Genomic DNA, 23,278 nt, shown 5'->3' with positions numbered 1-23,278 from the left:
GAAATAGTTTTCTTACTGCATATCCCAGCATAGCCAGACTGTAGAGAAGTGTCCCCATCCTAACTTTCTAATAACATGATACCGGCCATTGAAAAGATCACCAATTTTCACTGGATGATAGCCTCCTTCCATGAAAAAAAAACAAGTTGAAAAAAGAATATTTAGAAAATAAACAAGAATTCTCAGGTTTTCAAGTAATTCTCTTGTAGTATATATTTTCCACTTCAAATTGTCCTGTACTATAAATAGGAAATATAAAGAAAACTCTAATGGCAAAAATTCTGCCTTGCTTGGCCTGCAGGGAAAGAACTCATGTCCTGTAACTACTGTAAAGTTTGTTCACCCTTCTCTCTTATGGCTTTTATTTATGGTAATAAACCCATCTGTTCTCTATTTCCTCGGGCTTATCTTCCACTTCATAGACAGTAAAGATCTACATTATTTCTTTATCATATTTGAAACCTCTCCAGTCAACATATTTTGGATGATTGCAGAATCTCAACTGAGATTGTTTTAATTCCCATTTGCTTTCGAGTAATAAAAGCAGCAATAAAATACTTCCTGAGAAAATGTTAAGAACAATGCAGACTTCATTGATGCTCTTCTACTTGGCTCCTGATCCACAGCAGCAATGCATTTTTCTGACATCTGAGGGTTTTACAGTGAGGAGGAAGAAGAGAAAGCAGGCAGCTCTGGGCTTTGTCTGAACTGCTTTTTCATTACTAAAGTCTGCAGTCCAAATTTAAACCACTACAAAGGTTCTCCACAACCCCACTAGGCAGAAAGGCCAACAGGACAGAGCAAGCTGGAGCTCACGTTTCTAGGAGGTGTAATCAAGCCTTTTATCTCCTTTATATTTTGGGAGACACTCTTAGTTAAACACAGGGAAGACAGAGCACACAAGATTTTTATTCAAACCTTACCACACAGTAACATCCATAATTTTGCCTAAATTGCAAACAAGCAATAAAGCTGCACCACACAACCCTCCAAGACATCAGCAGCAGACTCAGAGCAGCTTTCAAGGAGCCACTTCTTTGTCTCTTTCTGGTCCTTCACAATGTCATGTCCAACTGTCCTTTGGCAGGATCCTCAGTTATTGACTAATCCATTTAGAATCAGGAAAAACTCCAATTACTTTCCCCAATTTCTGGGTCTGTTTTGAATCCCCTGAAAATCTTGTTAGAACTGCTTAAGACAACAATGTGAATTTATAACTTAATTCCTTGAATTTTAAACAGGGACTTCTCTCTTATCTCCTTTTATCTGTGGGAACAGTGATGTCAAATCTGGATATATTTATACTCTTTTTTTCCTAATAACATCTTCTGCCTTAACAGAAGTTCAACAGCTCTTTTATGAACTCTTATATGCTGCCAGAGCAGATTAATAAATTTAACACAACTGTGCTACAGAATTGTAACGATTACATATTCAGGAGAAGGATAAAGCTTAAATGATGTATTGTGTTAGATGCTGGTGTGACTAACTCTAAACCACACAGCTCTGCTATATGTGTGCTAAGGTGTAACTGCAGGCTCAGCAAACAGCAGACACAGCTTCACCCAAAAGCTGACCCTTTCCTTGGGGAAGACTTCCCCAGCCCTCCCATGACTGGGAGGGAAATGCTCCTGAAAGCTGCCAGGACAACTCACCCAGCACAGTAAAACGAGACTTTCACTGCCACTGCTGAGCTGTGCCACCCTCAGTAAGGATGCCCACACTATCAAGCGGGAACTCCTTATTTCCAAACCAAAACCCAGATCACTTTTGGAACACCTGACTGGATTTACTCTCCTGTAGAGAAGGGGGGACCTGGACTTACTGAGAGTGAGGGTTGACTACTATACTGTCCATCTGCAAACAGAAACAGCATCAGTCACATATGAAGCCCGATTCTATTGCAGCTTCACTATTCTAGAAATTCTGCTGAATAAATGCAAATACATGAATCGATACTGATACAAAAATTAGAAACAAAACCAGATTTGATTTTGTCCATTTAAGCATCCTTCTAGGAACAGCTGATGGAGATATTTAACAATTTGGATAAACATAATCATTATTTAAGACAGCTATTGACTGGTTTAAAATAAACAAACAAAAGTATCATTACTTGGTAATTTTTTCCCACAAAATTCCACACAGGATGGTGAAGTCATAGATGCAAGAGGAAAGTTAAGAGAACATACAGGAATTCTACTTTCCATTACTGAAAAGGTTTGCGTTTCTGAAGTGAATCAAATCTGATGACGTGCAAAGTTTATATGAGACTTCCAAAAAGATACACCATCACAGATAAAAATATGTTTCTAGGAATAGTTTAGGCAAACAAGAGCCTTTTAAGTCTGACTCTACAAATAACTTCTGGCATACTTGTGCTTGAAAGGGTCAAAAATAATCAAAAATTTATGATGGTTTCTTCCCATCAAAGACAGAAAAGGAAACAGCATAGAGAGGAAATCAGACAAAGACACCAAAGTTAATAAACTGGGGCTTGATAAGTTGTTTTAGTAAACTCTATGTGTAGGTAGCAAAACAATACTATATATGTAAAAATCATGTTGTTTTGATCCCTACACCACTGTCTTAGCTAATTGTAACAATACACCAGCATATGTGACAGATGCCAACAGTGGGAGCATATATAGCATATGAGTATATATACATATTTCACAAGATACTTTCCACTGTCCTAAGTCACAGCAGGAGCAGTTTTGGAAATCATCTGCTACCAATCCTGTTCATGTTACTCTCTGATTATTCATATCAGCAACATATGCATTTACAGGTTGTGGACAACCAGGTAACAACCCACTTAGTTACATGTATTTCAAAAGCTGGTGTCATCCTATGATGAATGTAACCATTTAAGTTCTCCATGATACCAAAAGTGTTTCTAAGTATTAGTAACAAGCAAGCATCATGCAAAATTAACAAGCTGATGAAAATAATGTGCTTTTGGAAAAACAATACTGGCATTTGAAAATATGCAGTGTATAAGTGGCACTGTTGATAACATAACACAAAAAAAACCCCACCCTGTTGTACTGCAGCACACACAGAAAAAAAAAGTCTCTCACAGCTAGCTAGCTACATGCATGCAAGAAGGAGGGTCAGAAAAATGAAGTCATTATTCCTGAATGTCTCCTGAATGTATTGGTAATTGTAGCTGGCTCGTTCTATGTTTGTATAGGGAATTATTCCCTTTGTGAACTGGATGAATGGGAGACATCTCCAGGGGGCAGAGAAGATGATCAGAGAAGCAAAAAATTCCAATTACATCCATGACACAACAGACTCTTGCAGAAAAAAAAAAAAAAATCACCAAGTATTTCAAGGCTTCTCAGAGATGCAAAACTAGCTTTACAAAGTACGCCTCAAAAAATCATGCAGTTGGACATTTGATATTTCCATTCCTTAAATAAATATTTGAAAAGCATTTTATGCAAGTTCAGTAACACAAACAGAAGTAATGTTACAGATTTAAACAGGCCCTGGAGGAAGCCCCCAGGGAACGGAAGTCAGTCTGCTTTTCACAGATGGCTGCTAGTCAGTCTCTTTCACATCAGGTGCTAATACAAACTGATTCAATTTCCTCATTAAAAAACACTACTATGACTATTTACTAATCACCATGTAAAGAGATCAAGATGCTAGCCCAGCACACAGTAACATGCCATCAAAAAATAAAAGTAGTAACAAAAATACTCAACAGGAAGTACAGCTAACAGGCCGTATGTTGAATTCCTGAAAAAAATAATTATATACTCATCATCAAAATTTCTCTCCTATAAAATTTCAGACTGAGGTTGAGAGGAGATAAAGTATGCTCTGAGCCTCAGTCAAAAGCCCTGGAAGACTGCCATTTTGAAGACAAAATTAGAAATAAAAGAGACACTCCAGTAATAAATAATAATTTCCAAATCTTTATCTTCCACTCATTACCCAAAAGAGAATAAGATACTCAAACTAATAACACATCCCTCAAAAAATGGAAAATGCATCTAAAAGCCATTCCAAATAACTTACTCATTCCCTATACAGAATATAAAATACACAAACAAATCCCAATGTGGTCATGGAATTCAGATTCTTATGGAGACCCTCCCTTCAGTTCCACACCAGCAGACTGAAAGAAGGAAATGCACTACTCAGTCTTACAGGAAATTAGGTTCAGAAAATAAGCAAATCCTCTACTGAAGCAACAAAAGCACTGCTCTCGTAGAAACAAGTAATGATCATGACATCCAAATGAACCAAAGCTTGAACCATCCTTAATGTACTTTAAAAAATTCAAATCCTCAGGATCAGAAGAATTCAGAAGAACCTTTATGCATACAGAAGTTCCCTTTAGTTTTTCAGGAAGTCTGCAAGTATTCTTAGTGTAATGTAGTTTATTTCAAAAGTATACAGATCTCACTACTAACCTGCTCTAGTTAAACAGGTAACTCATAAACAGGTTCTCAACTTAGACTATTTTTTTTGTTTTGTGATCTAGCTTCTGCAGATGGTGACATTTTGCAAGGGATACTGGAAAACAGGCAACAATGGATTGTTTGAAATTAAATGCAGCCCTTACTTCAGGAAAGAATAAAGTCAGAGCTTTGAAATGCTTAATCTCAAGGAAATACAGATGTTTACAAGTACACAGATGTTTAAACAAACCCCTATTCACTGATGGAACATGTTAAAGACACCAAAAAAAGCTATCTTACGGAACAGATGTGTTTTAACACAAATAATTAAAAAATACACCAAAATACTTGAGCATGGTTTAGCGACATGTTTTTCTCTTCCCTGCTACAGACTTTGACGTCTAGGTTTGAGTTTATTGTTTGGCTTTCATTATTACCATTTGTAAGCCATTTATACATTTGAAATATAATATATTAATAAAACTTTTTACACCAAGATTAAATAGTCACTTTCCCTTGTTAAATATGTTAATATGAAACACTTTTCCAGGCTAGGAAGGGAAATCCTTGAAATAGCAAATTTCCAGGCTTACACAGAAACTTCTGATTAAGAAGACATTATCACATTTGACACCAGAAGTGTTTCTTGGTATGAGGAATAGAGAATACCAGATACAGTCAGTGTGCATAGAGTGCTTTTTGACTATTCAAAAATATTGATCTGAAGAGATAAAATTCTGATGTAAGTATTCTTGAAATCTACTACAATAGGTAACCCAGAGTTGATAGAACTATTATTTATCATTTTTCATGTAAGTACAGTGTACATTTTACCCTAATGGGAACAGACTTGCAACTTTAGCAGTGACATTAAAATAAAGTTAAGTATTGACGCTGTTGTACCACAATCATGCCCTTATGCATTTAACAATATTTAAAACCTGAATATAACCAATACAAAAATTAAGGAAATTGAGTTAAAATGAAGATGTAGAGAGCCTCAGACAATGCTGAGAGCTGTGAAAGACACCACAGGAAAAAGGAGCATGTAACATCTTAGGCTAGTGCAAGTGAGAGAAGAAAGGAAAAATAAATGATACAGTTTAAAAAACTAATTTACATAATGCTCTTAAAGGCACCAAAGCATTTTAGAACAATTTGGAGCTCAAGAAGAGTTGCTTGTCTTGGTTTGGGTGTTTTTGTTTCTCTTACAACTCACATGAATCAAAGGAAGTTTATTCTCTATTCTTATAATTAGGACATCAGGAAGAATACAGGGATGCCATACTTGTATATCTATTGAAATTGTATAAACAAGCGATGGCTAAGTGAAAAAGCAATGCTGAAGACAATTATGCATCAGGACCTGAAAGGAAGAGCTGTTCCCAATTCTTGTATGAGTAAATTCTATAATTAAAAATCAGCTCTTTAAAAATCCCTCAGGAACAAGAACTAAGACTGGCATGACAGTGTTTAGCCTCACCACCACTGGTGACCTGCACTCACCTTTACAGTAATCTGCAGGATCCTCTTGCTCCTCATCGTCGGACCCCAAAATCTCCTCCTCGGGCTCAGGCGGGGCGGGCTCCGGCAGAGGCGGAGGCGGGGGCGGCGGCGGAGGCGGGGGTGCAGAGGGAGCTTTCTGCTGAGGCTCTGGCCTGGAAATGGAACAGAGAGCACACTCTGTAAAGAGCCACCTCACTGCGGTGCCCAGCCCTTCAGCGGGGATGGAAACCCAGTGAAGCACCTCACGTTCTCACTGTCACCTTTCATATCCCCTTTGGGACACTGGGGACGCGTGCACAGAGAGGAACCCGGCCAAACCAAGAGCAGGTCCCAAGTGAAAGAGCTTGCAAAAGACACAAAGTATACAATCAGATACAGACGAGCTTTTGAAATTCCTGATGAGCAAAGGAGACCGTAGACTCATTCTGTTGAGCACAACTGAGAAGAAATACTTTTGCAAAGACTATCAAGTTATTAAAAGCTCCTGCCTGCTACCTGAAGGAGGAAAGATCTCATTAATACACAACAAGAAACAATCTTCTAGAGAAACTGACTCAAACCTTAATGCACTTCTCATCTGCCAACGCTATGGAAAGCTGTATCAATATACAAAATACTGAAAACATCTATTAGAAAGTAAGAGAAAAAAACCTCAACTTCCTAGGTAGTCTACAATGCTCATCCCAGGGCATATCACATGCTTTAATACGCACTTATTAATTAAAAAAAAAAAAAAGAAAAATCACCAAAGTCTGACACCATCGGGCAAGAGATAGGTGTTTTTTTTGTCTTGCTCCTCCTATTTTGTAAAAAAAAAAAAAACCTAAGTGAAATATATTTTAGATCCTGTTCCAAAGAAAGCTGTACTTGGTTACTACAAATTACTCACATTTCAAAACTGAGTATTTTCAACAGACTTATGTCCAGGGTTGAAGTGATATGACCTCTCTGTCATATAATTAAAAAAGGCTTCCCCGAACAGGTTAATGCTGTTATTTTTTTGCATTCATACCTCTTGCAAATAAAAAATATATACTTTCCAAATACATTTGCAAACTAACTTAAGCATTTGTGCCATCAAAAGCTGCTATAAATTACATTTACATCTACTTCAAATTAACCACATCTAAAACCCACCATATTAACAGTATTTTGTCCTTCATGTAATAAAAAAAGATAAACCTGTAACTGGCTGATGTTTCAGCACCTAGAATTAAGATCCAAATACTTCCTTCATCATAAGTAAAAACAGTACTTATGTTTATCCTTATCTTATGAGGAAGTCATCTTCCTTGTAATTCCTTTTCCTTTTAACACACCGCAATTGTTCAAGACAGACAGACAGACCATTTGGTGTCAAAGAGAACATGGTTGGTCAGAAACAAATGCCACTGGCAACACTCACCACCTGCACAGCAGCTGCTATTATGCCTTTGCTTAAAAGGGCATCACTGCAAGCTGCATTGCATACTAAATTTATCTGCTTGCTACCCCTTTCAGATAATAAAATTCTTCAGTCAATAAATGGTCAGATTTAAAAAGGGGTACTTGGAACTAATTTATCAATTATTTAAGTTATGATGAGAAATCGAATGAAGCAAATGAATTTACATCATTTTTAACCACAGGCAACTAGACAGAAGAAAAAGAAGGAATCCATTTGTAAGATAAAAAAAAAATATATATTTGCAGATGTTCCTACTTAAAATTATGTTGGTTGTTTGCTTCCCTCTTTCATTTTTGGCTCCCAACAGATGTCTTTATCTGGTACACTCAGAGTAAAGTAAACTGCAAATGGAAAGTTCAGCACATTCTCTGACCAGCTTATCCTACTACAAACCAGATTACTTACCCTCCTGGTTTCATGAACCAGCCAGGTTTCATGGTGCCCACAAGCTCCCAGGGACAGTGACAGCTCCTACACCTGATCTGAAATCTTAAACCCAACAAACCATCACAAAAGGACCTACATTACAAACCCTGAAACTTCATCTGCTGGGCACAGAACCATTTTGGATACACAGATCAAGAACTAGGAACACTTCAGAATAAAAAACTAATGGTTGGACTTGATGGCCCTAAAAGTCTTTTCCAGCCTAAATGATTCTACAAGCAAGAAGAAGAATAGTGAAACAGCCTGTACTTCATCCATATATCTGAAAGCAGGGTGCCAGGAACACAGGCACATCCATCAGTGCCTGGACTCCTTATTTTGGATGATACCATCATCTTACATTGTTCTGACCACAAGTGTCCATGTTACTATTTTGGTCACATGAAATGGGACAACTATAGAAAAGGCCAGGGTAGGGTAGGGAAATGCAGTGTGGTGTAAGTTCAAAAATTCATTGAAGTAGGTTAAGCAAACAGGGTTCTTCTGAGTCTTTCTCAAGCTACTGTATTTGATTTTGGTTTGAAAGGGGTTATTTTTCCTGTCTTCAATCCCAGCTGATTTTTATATTCAGAAGTGTTTTCTTATTACATAATAGGACACCAGGAAGGAAGGAAAGATACTACTGTTTTTCCTTCCGGAGTTATTTATGATTTTTTTTACAAATAACACAACACTGCTTTAAACTGAGGAAGATCTTGGGTTTGCCCATTTAGCTTACCTTGCATCTTTTGGGGCAATCAAATATTAGTACAGAAAGATGAGGGAAGGAAAGAAACATGCTGAGTTACATCAGTCTGACTGCTAATTCTGCATTTTGGTAATTTTTTCCTCTAGTTTAGAATTCTTAGCAAGAAATTCTTATCATTCTTTGTTTTTTTCACTTTTACTTTTCTAGGATATATGTAAAGATCAAGTCTTCAACATCTCACTTGATGACTTAAATTCTGCCTACAGGTTGAATAACTCATCCTGGCATCCCCAATCCTGCTCTTATGCCAATTCATAGTTTCACAGTGTTAGGAAGGACATCAATGAGAGAACTCCAGTTTTGCCATTTCTTAGTGGTCTTTTATTGAATTACAAAGATAAGCTATGATGAATGCTTCAACAGCATCTTCATTTGCAATTTAGGGCATGAATATACAGTTTATTCAGCTTAGACTTCTTTTTTTTCCAGTAGAGTCTGTTAAATGTAAATTACTTTTTCATTTGACTTTAGACTTTAAATGTTTTAAACTTTAAAACACTGTTGGCATCAAAAAGTCCAACCACTTAGAAACCTGTGAGTCACAAACACATCCGTAATCTCCATTTCCTTTTCAGAAATATAATTGTCAAATACTATTACAACATAAAAAGCTACTCAATAACCATTGTTTCAAGTTATTAGTCTTTCTTATTCCTAAAATGCTATAATGATATGCATGAGGTAACACATGCATGCAGAGATAAATATTAAACCTGTTTTTCTTTTTTCTGAAGTAATCACTTGGTACTCTGTGGTCTATCACTATTAGATTGTTCATCACCATCCAAGCATAAACACTTAATTAACAGAAGACGACACAACATTTCTAGACTCTCAGTATTTTGTCAGCAGGTATGCAGAGAACTGACCATTTCCACAGGCTACAATGACAAACCTTATAATTGTATTGAGAGAAACACTAAAAACAATTAGCAAACACTAGCCAGCATTTTTTTGTCTTTTAATTACTGCCTTTTCCGTGGACAAAAATAAATTTACAGCAAAGTCCAATCAAAATACAATTAAATCCTGTTTTTAAACTGCTCTTAGAGGGAATACTTAGTAAAATACAAAAGAAAAGCTGAAGTATTTCTCCTCTACAGTGAACTTGAAGCAAAATGCGTCAAAACTCTGCATGGAATCTTGCAAAAAATCAACTGCCCACTGTTATGAAACACAACATTTCTGACAATTTAATTTTACTGTTCTCCCTCATGTTGCTCCATGCTCCCACTGGGTAAGAGACAACAGTAAAAGCAATCTCCTTAACACTCAAACCTCAGAATACTGAGAATATCATACTATGAGAAATCCAGAAAATTCCATTCATTTTTTTTTCTTGTTGAAGTTGTAGGGTCATTTGCTATTCTTCTGTAAAAAGGTAAAGGAAAAGGTAAAAGAAGAGCAGCGAGAGTGATTAAAATCACAAAATGACTTCCATATGGGAAGCATCTGAACATACTAGAACTCTCCAGCCAAGAAAACAAGACAACAGAATGCTACAAAATCTTGAGATACAGAGAAGGCAAATGGGAAATGGCCATCCACGCATACTGAACCAAGTTGATGGAAAACTCAAAAAAAAAAGACTCATGCAATATGATGTTAAGAACGAAGGTGAACTTTTTTCCCTTGGATATCATGGATACGAGAAGTTAATTAAGTTCAAACAGGGCTCAAAAAACCTCATGGAAGAAAAACTGACTGATGTCTAACCCGACTGCATTTGACTTGTGAAGCCCAGCAGCCTGGAATGTGGAACAGTATTCAGCACATTGGGGCACAACTCTGCACTCCTCCCCAGGAGCTGCTGGCTCTGCTCCTGGCCAGAGGGAATGCAGGTGCACCTTGGGTCTGTCCTCGTGCAGTCACTCCATCTTCAGACATTCCTTTCTTTTCCTCAACAAATGAATGATTTCCATTACTAAAAACCAAGAGACTTCAGGCCTCTTTATCTGAAATACTCACAGACAATAAGTTTGTTTTCATTATGAAGTAATGGGTAAGAATGTCTCGCAGGCAAGACTGCTATAGAAGAAGACTACCTGAGGAAAACCTCCTGTTCCCATGGGGAACAGGTGTATAACAGCAGGAATCCCTCTCTAAGAACACTGTACTGCACTCACAGAAATTTGTCAGATTAAACTAAGAACTACCTCAATCTGAGGGGAAAACAAAACTCCCTTTAAGATTTTCAGATGAACACTACCAGACATTTTTTGCTAACAGAAAATGCAATTAAAATTAGGTTAAATGACTTTATATATCTAATAAAATATGGAATAAACTATATTCTAACAATGTTATGAACCTTCTGCCATGTCCACAGAGGTTCTACAGGGAATTTCAATCTGAAGTGGTAAAAAAGAAGAAACAAGGAGGAGGGTGAGCATCAGAAGAATTATGCTGTAAGCCTCCTAAGAGATGGGAGCTTTACAAAATCTACTAGTGAGGGTCAGTCCATCTGGAAGGAGCTCCAGCTATGCTCCTCTGCAGCTCCTAAAGCTTTTGTGCTCCTGGGCAAGGCTCTCAAGGTTCTGTAGAGTTAAAAGTCTGAATCCCTGTACACAAATTTCTTACAGCTGTTATTAACTGCTGAAAGACTCAGCTATTTGGATCTCTTTCTCCTTTGTTCAAATGGTGTCTGCTTTACAAGCTGAATTCTTGCTTGCTCTTTTTTCTCAAATGCAAATTTAGCTTAATTAGACAGGTGCCTTCTAACACTAAGCTCTTTGAACCGGAGGCAGCCTTAAATGGAAGCTTTCTAAATAAGTTCACACACATAAAACAAACAACAAAAAAATGTAAGAAAGATCAAAAGAACTCTGAAGTTATCACTCAAGGAACAAAATTATGTTAAATATTTCAATTAAGATTTTAAGTGGATTATAATTCAGAATATTTTTAAATTTTAATAGTAATGATAAATTATTTTTAATTATACCAGAGGTCATCTTACTGTTTTCAGAAACAAAGTCTACAAATCCAGAAGGAAACAGGGCATAAGGAGATGTGTTGTTAACCAACTCCAAGAAACTGTTGATGTGAACTTCCAGGGACAGCTTTGCTATACATGAATAGCACTATTTGTGTACCTACTGTAGTACAAAACTGTACTATCATCTCCAATTCTACAAAATTTATGCATAAAAAGATAGCTGGTATGTCACAAGCATGAAGCCGTTTCTACATCTGGTCATTATCAAGCAAAATTATAATTCCTCCCGGGACTGTTAACCTGTTAACATTCCTTCCAAAGAGCCCATCCTACCATCAAACATTAATAGAAGCACCAGTAAAAATCCCTCCCAGAAGGGAGCAGGCTGAGACACGGTAGCTTTTGTAACCTCAAACAGCAACACAGAATGAATTCTTCATTCCCATCTTACTTACTAGTCTTTTAGAGGCCATCATGGGCTTGAGAATGCACACTCAAAGCCCAAGTGAAATGCCAAGGAACGCTGTCTTCTTCCATTCCAAACGACAGCTACTATAAACAAATGCCATTTCACACAGCAAGTACTGCAGTTTTACCACGGCACCGCCCCAGCCCAGCATCACAGGAAGAGCACACTGCCAAGGGCAGAGCTGAGGGGACCCAGGAGCAGCCTACCATTACATCAAATCACATCTAGGATGAAGCAGTAAAGTCCGCTAAGTTTAGGAGGCAGCTCTTTTGGCCTTTCTCAGATACAGTTACACCATGTTCCCAGAAGTAACTGGTTTCAAGCCCTGAAAGTCAGTCCCAAATTAAACTTTGTTCTCAAACAAATGTAATTCTGTTAAAATGTTCTTAAAACAGTAAACCAGAAGCCAAATCTATCCAGAAAGCCTTCAGTTAACTGGACTTGCTAAAGTAATGTGTTTTCTTCCTCAAATACTGCTTTTCTCACAGAGTTGTATTTTCCAGAGAAGTCATCTATTATAGACTTGCAAAAGGAAAAAAGTCAACAGTTAATTAAAAAATACAGACCCACCAGGCAGCACAAAAGGAAAATATATAAATAGATACTCAGCAGCTTGTACCTTACCTGCACTTCTAGTCACCAGTAAAGTGTTGTAAAGGCTGAGAATGTTAAAGTCATAGAATATTTTGAGCTGGAAGGGACCAATCAGCATCATCAAATCCATCTCCTGGTCCTTCAGAGGACAGCCCCAGAAATCACATCGTGCGCCTGAACGTTTTGTCCAAATGCTTTTTACCTCTGTCAGGCTTGGTGCTGTGACCATTTCCCTGGGGTTTCAATGCCCAGCCACCGTCTGGATGAAGAACTTTTTCCCAATATCAAACCTAAACCTCCTTGGCTCACTTCATGCCATTTCTTCAAGTCCTGTCACTGATAACATGAGTGAACAGATCAATAACACACCTTCTGCAAAAGAGGTTACTGTAAGATCCAGCTTCACAGAGAGACATCAGGCAACCTGAGACCTGAAGAGCTACACCTACCATCAGGTGTGTCTGGGTGGAGATCCTTGTCACAGCTGATGCAGCGACTCCAGCAGCTACCGGGGAACGAGTTCCGAGGCATGACCAGATCAACCCTGAGCAAGCGTTCACTACTGAGACGGGGGATGAGGGTGCCTCTTCGTGCCCTTCTGCACCAACTACTGACTCTGTCCATTGCCCCTGTCAGCAGCTCCCACGGTCTGGTGCCTGGTTCCTGAGTTGCATGCACTTGATTATTCCACTCTGCCAGTGGAATGGCCTCTGTGGAGAAGAGCCTTTCCTCATGCCCTACTTGCCTGCACTCACTAGGGGCTGTATTTCATAGGCATAGGGGTGGTCACACTGTTTTAATCTCCCACCACTACTCTGGCAACACCCAAGTCTCATCAGGAGGTCCCACAAGAGCTTTTGGCTAAAAAAAATTAAGAAACTCCGAAGAGCCAAAGTGGAGAAACAGAGCTGTCATAAATCCATGTATTATGTACTGTTCAATGAAGAATACAGTTTCTTATATACACATCCTAACACATCAAAATAAAATCTCCACCTGAAGTACATAAGATATGGAATACCACTCCAATGCAATGAGAAAAAATGTGTTAAAAAATAAGCTAGTCTCTCAAACCACACATGAAGCTTCAACTTCTTCAAATCCTCTAGCAACAAGAATCCCTTCTCATGCTGCAAAGCTTCATCCTCTATCTATGTGCAGCAACCTCCACTTCTGACCAGTAAGAAGACCTGACAGAAAACACCAGCAGATGGTGACAGCAATGGACATTATTTTGACTTTTTTCTCCCCTCACCATGGCCGCACGATGGATTACTTCTAACAGAATGACTCACAAGTGTAAAAATGGAAATTAATTTTTGACTTTCTTTCTGGCATGTTATGTTGTAGTATTTAATTTCTGCCTTTCTCTCTGGCATGTTAAATTATAGTGTCTCTACTCTTTCTATTAATAAGATATATTCAGGAAACATGCTGTTATTGCTTCAGTATCCTACAGTTGCCACTAGCAACAAATTTACATGTTTTGAAGGAGAGGGGGAAGTATCACCCTCTGCTCTCCAACAGCCCTGACCCTGGAGAAGTTAGCAGATTTAACTTGATTTGGCACCAAAACCACTTAGGTGACTGACCATTTGAGGTAAAATACGGACTGAAATATGAATTTGTAACTAAATTAAAAAATATAGGATTTAGTCTTTACCACAAGACAATAACTCCTTCAAGGAAGTATACATTCCATTTAAATGTTAGAAACCATACAAAGACAACTGAAGAGAAATGAAGCCAAATGAGCTGAAGTAAACCAACAAATGCAGTGTTTCCCTCCCCTTTTTACCCATTTAACAGACAAGTAGAAAGGATTTCATAGGAATAGTGAAGTTGTAACCCTTCACTTAGTATCTCACTTAATAACAAATGCAGTTGAGCAGCAAAGTACCTCTTGCCTTTGGTTGGTTGTTTTTTTCCCTAACCCCTAAAGCACCCTGGTAAAATGTAATCCTGACTTCATGTCATCATCTCAGTGCAAAAATTCATTTTTCATGTCCATGTTTACTTAATGTTTAGAAGACCCATTCACCCCACTAAGTGCGAATGCATCATGCTCTGGATTATGTCTGGAAAGTCCATTCTTGAGGCCAAGAGAAAAGGGTTAGCAGACAGGCATTTTGCATTGGAAAAACACTGAGGGACATAACTGGCAGGTGAAAAAAACAGACCCTGAAGGAAAAAGATTGCATGACTAAGCCAGCAATTAGAAGAACCTCTCTGTCTGCTGCAACTACAAACATTTGCTGCAATGAGAAATTCCGAATGCTCCAGTTGGAATTTTTTTGATACCAGACTTCGCACTGACGTTGCTTTCAAGAAGTCGAAACAAGCATTTTACATGAACTCTTTACATTAACACAACTCCTTTTCACTAATGGGTTTTCTTTCTAAATAAAGAATTGAACTCAATCCTTCAAAAAACACACAAGTCCTCTCCCAAACTTCCAAATCCCAGTAGCATTTCCTCTATAAAATATAAATTTTATAAATATTTTCACAATTCCTACTAGCATTTATAGAAGTACCCAGCTTCCATTGCAGTATCATTAAAACTGATAAAAACAAGCTAAACAAGCAACTCAAAATATTTTAATTTAACTATTAGACATAAGTTGCAAAGATGCCTATAATGCAAAAACTTTTTGCTAGTGTTCAATAGTCAGTTATATTCTTCCATTTTGGGTATATGTGGTCATAAGTACAATATATGAAATGCCTGCTTTGAGTTTCTCTCTATATATCACTCATTCCTGTTAATTTAAGCACTGATTTTCATAAAAGAAATAAGTAAAAGCAGCAAAAAGATTGCCGAGTCCAGCTGCAGTCAAAAGCAAGCAAATGGAAAACTCACACTTGTTGTTTCACAAAAATTCATTTTCACCCAAATACAGATAAATAACAAGCAGCTGGTTTTAGCTTCATGACCATTTATTAAATCTTTCTGTCTTCTTGTCTTCATAGACTCAGTAGCAATTATTACTCTTCAAACACATGAAAACACTTATTTGGATAACTTTTATAAACTGATCTTTAAGAAAGCAGTTCCTTAAGCTCCTTGGCTTAAAAAGTATCTTAAGTGCCTAGATCTCTGATTTTTTTTTAAGTTTACTTTTCACACTTCTTAATGCAAAATTGAAGTTGATCTCTTGCCCAACAACCTCACAGAACATGGCATATTTTATTTATTTTATGCAGATGTTGTTTCCAAAAGCCATTGCATTCAGCACGCTCTCCTGTCACATTCCCTCAATGAAGAGGTTGTCATTCTCAGTCTGTAAGACTCCTCCATGTGTCCTTGTTCTTTCCAGATGTTTCCAGGGAAATGCCTTTCCATCTCTTATTCGCATCAACCATTTGTCTTGGGGGCTGTAGAGGCAATTTGGGAGCTTTCCACTATTTTTAAAGCTTGCAAGTGAAGGACCTCTCATTTAACTGGATCTTCAATAAGCAAGCAGCCATTACAGTAGAGTTAGGAAATTCATCCCAGTATTACAGAGCACTGTCCAGCTGGCTTGAATGAGGCAGTTTTGTATACTAAATACTGTGACAATTCCTGTTGAGATTTTCAGAACCTATTTTGTGTCAGCAAGTCTGAGAATAAGGTTTATCAGACCATCTGACTCATCCCAGCCTTGGCATGCTTCACCTCACAGCATGGATGCTGGATGACTCACTTATTGGAATATTCCTATTTCCAACAGCAAGAGAGAGTCTCATCCATGGTGGAAAAGCACTCAAGGAATCCCAGCTGTCATGATATCCCAGATGAACTGTCTCCCTTGCAGAGAAGATGCAAGTATTCAAGAGGCACCTGTCTCTGAGAGTGAGGTCTTTCCATATCCTGTGCCTCACTACCAGAACGCTGTGACTGAAGCTTCCTCTTCCAGGGCAGTAAACTCCACAGTTCAGGAAAGGAAGCTCACCTTGTAAAGGTAAATTCTGGACCCAGTTTACAACAGGAAGTGGACAGCAACTATTACTTCCACGAGGCTACAGCCTCCAGTTCAATTCTTTTCCAGGGTAACCTTATCTCAAGGTTTGTCATGGAAGGACAACGATGTCTGCTGCACCTGATCCCACACAGAGCACTGAAAAACTGAACAACTTTCCTATTCTAGGTTTCAAAAATCAAATGCCCAGGATAATTGGCATGGCACAATAAAGATCAGAAACACTGCAGTGTTTCTGCATTAGAACACTGAGTTCTAATGGCAGTAAAGAGCAGTGATAGCATGACTTCAAACCCATAACATTTTACAAGCAGAAACTGAGGTCCAAGGAACGTGGCAAGCTTAGTGCTGCTGAAAATGTAAATGTTAAGGTGTTATGGTGGTGACAAAGCTTCTGATATGACTGGTGCTAAAACTATGACACATTACATATGTTTGTGATGTGCCAATGCTGTGTTTTTTACTGAGACAGTGTTAAAGGCAGTTAAAGACTTCTCTGCCACTGGCTCAGTATCAAGCCTCAGAGAAGTCTTCAAGCTGTATACACTCTCAGTAATAATGAATAGTAAAGAGCTGAAGAAAACTCTGAGTTGAACCACTATGTTCTAGGAGATGAGGCTAAGAAGAACTGGAAGCATAGAAGGATCATCTCCCCTCATGTACCTATAGTTACTGCAGAGGCAAAGTTGGTTTTCTCCTCCTGAATGAAGACGTGTATATGCAGACAGTGCCGCTGTGCACGCAGGCTATCACTGAGAGTTTTGATTTGCTAAACCTCTGAAAACATGATAGCTGAAGCACAGGCTGATTGCAGGATAGGATGGAGATATTCCACTATAAAGTGAGACATCCTTAAATCATCAGCATGACACGGCAGCCAAGCCTTGGACAGTTGTAAAATGCCTTTGAGCTTAATCCTGATTGATAGTGTGGGTGCTAGACAGAGGAAAAGGCTAATATTCTTCCATGAACATTTTATCTACTTGGATTTCTACATGAGTTCCAGCTAGGGTAAATCAGTTCCCTTTAGACAGTTGATGAATTGTTGCTAGGCAACATCAGACACAGACTAACTGTATAGTGCCAGGGTTGGGAAAGAAAGATGATGATTCATGGGGATGAACAGAGCCCTTCACACTTCTAAAGAATACTGCTTCCAGTTTGGTTAATCTTCTCAGAAGGTTTGACTTCTCAGAACATCCCACTTCACTGAGGTGGAGCAAGTACCTTGCAAGTAGGAGGAATACAGAAATGCAAAGAGATCATATAATCATTCGGGTCAGAAAAGACCTTTAAGGTCATCAAATCCAACCATTAACCCAGCACTGTCAAGTCCACCACTAATTCATGTCCCTAAGTGCCACATCTACGCATATTTTAACACCTCCGGGGTTAGTGACTCAACCATCCACTCAACAGCCAAGATGAACAAAGCTTCACCTTAGTCACATCAAAACTGCAGGATTAAGAAATCCCTCCCCTAAATGACTCCCAGTACTAAGTACCACTGAAGAATAACAGAGGGTTGAAAAAACAAAGCAGCAATCTTTTGTAAATCCAGAACCAGAGCAAAAGGACTGCCATAAAAAAAAGAGAATTTTTTTCTCTAAGTCTTTGTGACTCTCTAATTTTTTTGTGAAAATCATTTGCAAAGAGTTCAGAAGGTGAAAACTAGAATGAAAATGCTAGGAGGCTACGCCTCAGTCTATTTTGTCCCTGTTTTGCCTCAGGACAAAACTTCCTTTCTCCTCAGTACATAGTCTCCTTGCTATTTCCATGCAAATATATCAGTTATAACTATATATATATTTAACAGCAGCTTTCTAGAATGTTAGATAAAACGAACAATTATTTTTCTATAGAAAACAGAAACAAAAGGTTTCAATTTCTATTGTTAGACGTATCTACCTATCCACCAAATTTATAAAAATTGCTAAATGTTTTTGTGCCTTGAATTACATTTCCTGTCTAAAAATGTAGGTCTGCATCTCTTCCCTTGCATAAAAATACTAACCACAGCACAGCATCAGCCTTTCTCCCAGTGCCACCGTGTTGCCATGGAAACTGGACCCGATTTCTACTGCCAACATACGTTCCATGTAAGCAGGAAATTAGCTTAAGTAATATTTATATAATATGCAACAGAGAACATATATACAACATTTAGATTTCATTGGAGGCCTCTAGACTGGCTGAAGCAGCTTTAAGTATTCTCAGATTGTTTCTATCAGACATTCAAAGCATATTTCTATTGCTAGCCTCAAAAGCATAGCATAGGAAATGCACACATATGTGGAATTCAGTATATTCCTTTCTCCTTGTTTTCCTCAAAAAGACAGACAAGCTCCACACTTCATAAGTAAACAAAATCATGTGTTGAAAAAAACTAGAAGTTAATTTATTCCTTTAAGAGCCTTACCCTCAAAAAGGCATGACAGGAGACTATGAAGGCTGTTTTTTGTAACACAGTCCGAAATAAAGTCAACCTAACCTTCAGTATTTCCCATGGCATGTCTTTCTTCTCTTTCCCTACACCCCCTTTAAAAAAATTCCTATAAAAATATTGCCATAAAAACACAATTTTGGTGGGGATTTGGTGTTGTTTTTTCCCTCTGAATACAAGCTGTGTATGTCCATAGTCATAGAAGGTGCCTCTGGAGATCATCTAGTCCAACATCCCTGCCGCTCCAGCCAAACCACCTAGAGTCAGCTGTCCAGAATCATCTCCAGATGGCTTACTTGGAATGTCTCCAAGGATGGAGATTCTACCATGTCTCTCATGAGCAACCAACACATGCTGGTGCTCAGTTTTCAGCACCAGGCATGAGATCAGGAGACACATTCAAAACTTCTAAACAGCAAACCACTGAATGATGGCCAGAATACATTTTCAATACCAAAACAACTTCGTTAAGCAGCTTGCTGTAAAATGACATAACACAAAATACCTTTCAAACATACTTAAAGGGGTGGTAAATGATGCAGAGACTTTTACATAGAAGAAAAAGACTAATTTCCCTCAACTCTCTTAGAGTCTCTCAGAACACTTTTTCAAGGGTAACATGTTTTGAAAATAATTACTGGTCTTAACGAATTTCTTTTTTGGTCTGGAAGAATTTCTTACTAGAAATATTAGAGTGGGCGACAGAGGCTACACGAATTCTCTATGTGCAGACAACATGAGAAAGACTCAAAAGCTGACTCAAATTCTTCATCTGCACAATCAGAAATGTAATTCTTACTTCAAGTAGGTAGTTCCTCCCTATATTATAAAGCCAATACCCAAAATCTATTCCTGGAGTCAAGTCTTACCCTCTTTTTTCTCAACTATACAGCCTTTCTTCCAAACAAAATGCTTTAAAGTCACAAACATTAACTGGAATTAATTATCTTGAGGGCAGAAGACCCATAAAAAGGAGCATACACAGGAACTTGAGCACAACAATATTAGAAAAGCTATTCTGGGTCAGTTCAGTGATCCACACAGACCAATAACCTATATTTAGAAAAACAACTACATGCAGATGTCAAAGGAAAAGCATAAGAGCAAACTAAGCACACAGGGATCCTCCCTCCTGTAAGCAGTTCCATGGTCTCCAGAAAATGGAGGCTCAGAGGCCACCAGATGGGATTCCTGTGTATTTAGTAACTCCCACCTGATGTTTACTCCATAAATCTATCCAGTCCCCCTCTGAGCAACTGGAAACTTCTAACATCCATCTCGTATGGCACAGCATGAAATTCCGAGCCTACTTACACCTCTTCCAGAAGATCATCACCTCGTGTTTGTTCTGTATCTGCCATCTCGTAGCTTCAACTGATATCCTCTGATTCTTGTCCTGAAAGCCTGCAAACATTCATTCTGCAGTCACCATACACCCTCTGCCATCTGTTTGTCAGCCTTGAGGAGTCCTACTCAATTTTGTCTTTTCTCACTGGAAAGCTGCTCTACGATTCAAGATCCTACCCTTCACTCTTCCCTGAACCCTGTCATGCTGTACTCTTTGCATGCAGTATTCCATAGGCAATGTGTGGAGGGCATATATTTTGGTATAATGACATTTTCTACCATGCTGTCTCCTCCTTTATTTCTAATCATGTATTTGCCTCTCTTTATCACTACTGAACACAAAGCTGATGCTTTTATGAAGCATCTATTTAAAAAGCAGTTCACTAAATAATGATTATCGCCTCAGGATCCTTTATTTTATATGAAGCTACAATTATTTTTCAGTGTACACTGCTTCAACATTTGTTAGGCTGAATTTCATTTGCCATTTTGACATCCAAAATGCTGGTGTTGAGTGTAGTGAACTGGGACTGATGTAGCTTTTTTGACCAAGATCCACCAAGATAACATGGAAGAGAAGAAATGCACACACTTCTATCACATAATATAATCAAATTAAGTTTCTTTGTATCTTTGGGAAAATAAAGATTTGATTGCTTTTTGGTTTGTTTCTAAAATCCTAGGTCTATGACTAGCTCATATAACTGTGACTCCCCAGAACTGTCTGTTTATTTTATAATGAGAGTGTGATTACGGTATGAGTTATTAGACCTTCAAATAGAAGTCGATTAATCAGTAGCTCTAAAAGGAAATGACATTTCCTTTTAAAATATTATTTTACATTAAAATAATTATGTATCTCATGAATTTTAAATAAATAAGATTCTAGAATTGTAAAGAGACCTGAAATTAAAAATATTTACCAAAGCCATACAGAAAGACTCCTGCTCTGCTTTAGTTAACACTGGACAGTCCCATAAAACAGATGCTTTGCAAAATAATAAAGAGAAGACATATTCTTTAAAGTAATATTATATTTGAATCAAATATACTACTCAGGTACTCTTGAAAAAAACATATGCAATTTATAATATAACCTGGGACTTAAAAATATTTATCTCTAAACTTGAATTTCTATGGATGTGATGAAATAATTGTCATTGACAGGAAGAAAGTATCAACATGAAATACTCAGTAGTACAGATGAAATTAGAAAATAAGTGCTCATAATTGCAATTCTGAAGCCATATGCCAGGAAGATAAAATGTACCTACCTACTTTAGAAAGGTGAGGAGACTAAAAACTAGAACTCAGAAACCTAGTTGACTTCAACTCTCAATAACAATGGCAGAAAAAAGGGGCAATTTACACCTTAGGTGACTACTAAAAATAGGTATTGAATTTCAAATGAGTGAGTTCTATATTAATAAATGAATAAACTTTATTAAAAATATTTTTTCTTTTTATGAGGCAATTATAACAACTGAGAGATACGGTTGCTTAAATTCCAGTGGTAACTGTTTATACTCCCAGAATATGAATAAAATGAACAGAACATGTTCAAAATTAAGTTTTGATCAGAAAAAATACACTTCCCTGAAACCAGCTGCACTAAAAATATCCTAGTGACAATGGGTAAAGATAATTGAGAACAATTCTTAAATCAATCATTTGGGCTTTACTGTTAGCTATTTGCAGAAGCCAAAAAATCAGTGTAGGCCAGACAGCTCCAAGTTTACAGCAGATTTTGGCTTAGCAGACTAGAGAAGATAGCAGTTTCTTCAAGCAATTTATGTATTAGTAGAAGACTTCCATGTGTTTGTAGAAATGGCAATATATTGAAAATTTTATTAAGCTTTTCAGCGCAGTATGTTTTAATTTCACTTCATTATTAAGACTGGAAAGAAATCTCGACTTTATAATGCTATTCATTATTTTTGAAGTGATCAGAATATATCCAAATGAAGATCCTACAAAATTGTAGCAAGCTGCAACTTAATCCAATAACATAAAAAAGTAATTTTCCCTTCAGCTATTTCTGTACAGACTGCTATTCTCAGAGATGCCTGTTATTTACCTATGTCTATCATTAAATAAAAAGTAAAAAATATTTTTGAATCATTATGATCGATAAAAATGAATAATGAACCAATTCTAGTTTGAAAGCAGCTGCTTCTTCATGCAAATGAGAACTCCAGTACCAGAGTGATCTTTGTTCACAGTCTGAACATTCAGCAGCATTCTCAGCTGTACCTTCCACAAAAGGTGTACTTTCCACTGCACAAGAACAATGTACATTTGTCAGTACTGTGAGAAATTTTAAGATCAACTGGGCAAAAGGGTAAGATCACTGTAATAAATACAACTAAATGAACAGGAATGAATCCTTAAATTAAAACTGCTTTTTAAATATAAAATACTAGTTTCCACTTAAAATTCACGATAAACCTCAGAAAAAAATCTTTTTTCTGTCAGATCCCTCTGGAAAAAGTACAACACTACCTTAAGTGCTAACACACATTCACATGTATTTGAAATAGTTTCAAAATGTATTGCTTAGTAATCAATGACCAGAAGCAAAACTGTTATAATGAAATGGGTTTTAAGACCCATGAATATTTGGTGCTTGGTTTATTTATTTTTTAAACTGTAGAATGAAATACCAATCTAAGTTAGGACAAAGACAGGTGAAGGAATACTTCCCTGCGGATCTTCAAGGCTTTGCTCACTCCAGCCTCTCTGCACAGAGCCTTCAGCTGACCCAGCCCAGCAAAAGCAGAAAACAGTCATAAGATATAAACAGGAAGATACATTCATTTATTTCCTGTAAATTTTCCGACTCTGCTAAATGTTTAGATCAATTAAAGGAAAACAGATGTCAGAAATGTGACTTAGCTCATGTTTTCTTGCCTGGTTTTGAACTGTGACTGGAACTGCAGGTACCATGGCTTCCACTAAA

General features: G+C 37.6%; 1 protein-coding gene across 4 annotated transcripts in view; it reads right to left on the bottom strand.

Moving 5' to 3' along the window:
* SRPK2 (SRSF protein kinase 2) overlaps positions 1–23,278 on the bottom strand; it is a 127,026-nt gene that overhangs the window by 36,580 nt on the left and 67,168 nt on the right. For all 4 annotated transcript variants that reach the window (XM_053977833.1, XM_053977835.1, XM_053977836.1 and 1 more), the window contains 2 exons: positions 5,925–6,076; positions 17–125 (listed from right to left, as the gene is read on the bottom strand). In XM_053977833.1, the coding sequence (XP_053833808.1) occupies positions 17–125; positions 5,925–6,076 (261 nt within the window). The remainder of the gene's footprint in view (positions 1–16; positions 126–5,924; positions 6,077–23,278) is intronic.

This window comes from Vidua macroura, chromosome 5 (genome assembly GCF_024509145.1).
Source record: "Vidua macroura isolate BioBank_ID:100142 chromosome 5, ASM2450914v1, whole genome shotgun sequence".
In the NCBI taxonomy this organism is placed as follows: Eukaryota; Metazoa; Chordata; class Aves; order Passeriformes; family Viduidae; genus Vidua; species Vidua macroura.
Note: the sequence above shows the minus strand (reverse complement) of the source record. Positions and strands in the feature narration are given on the sequence as shown.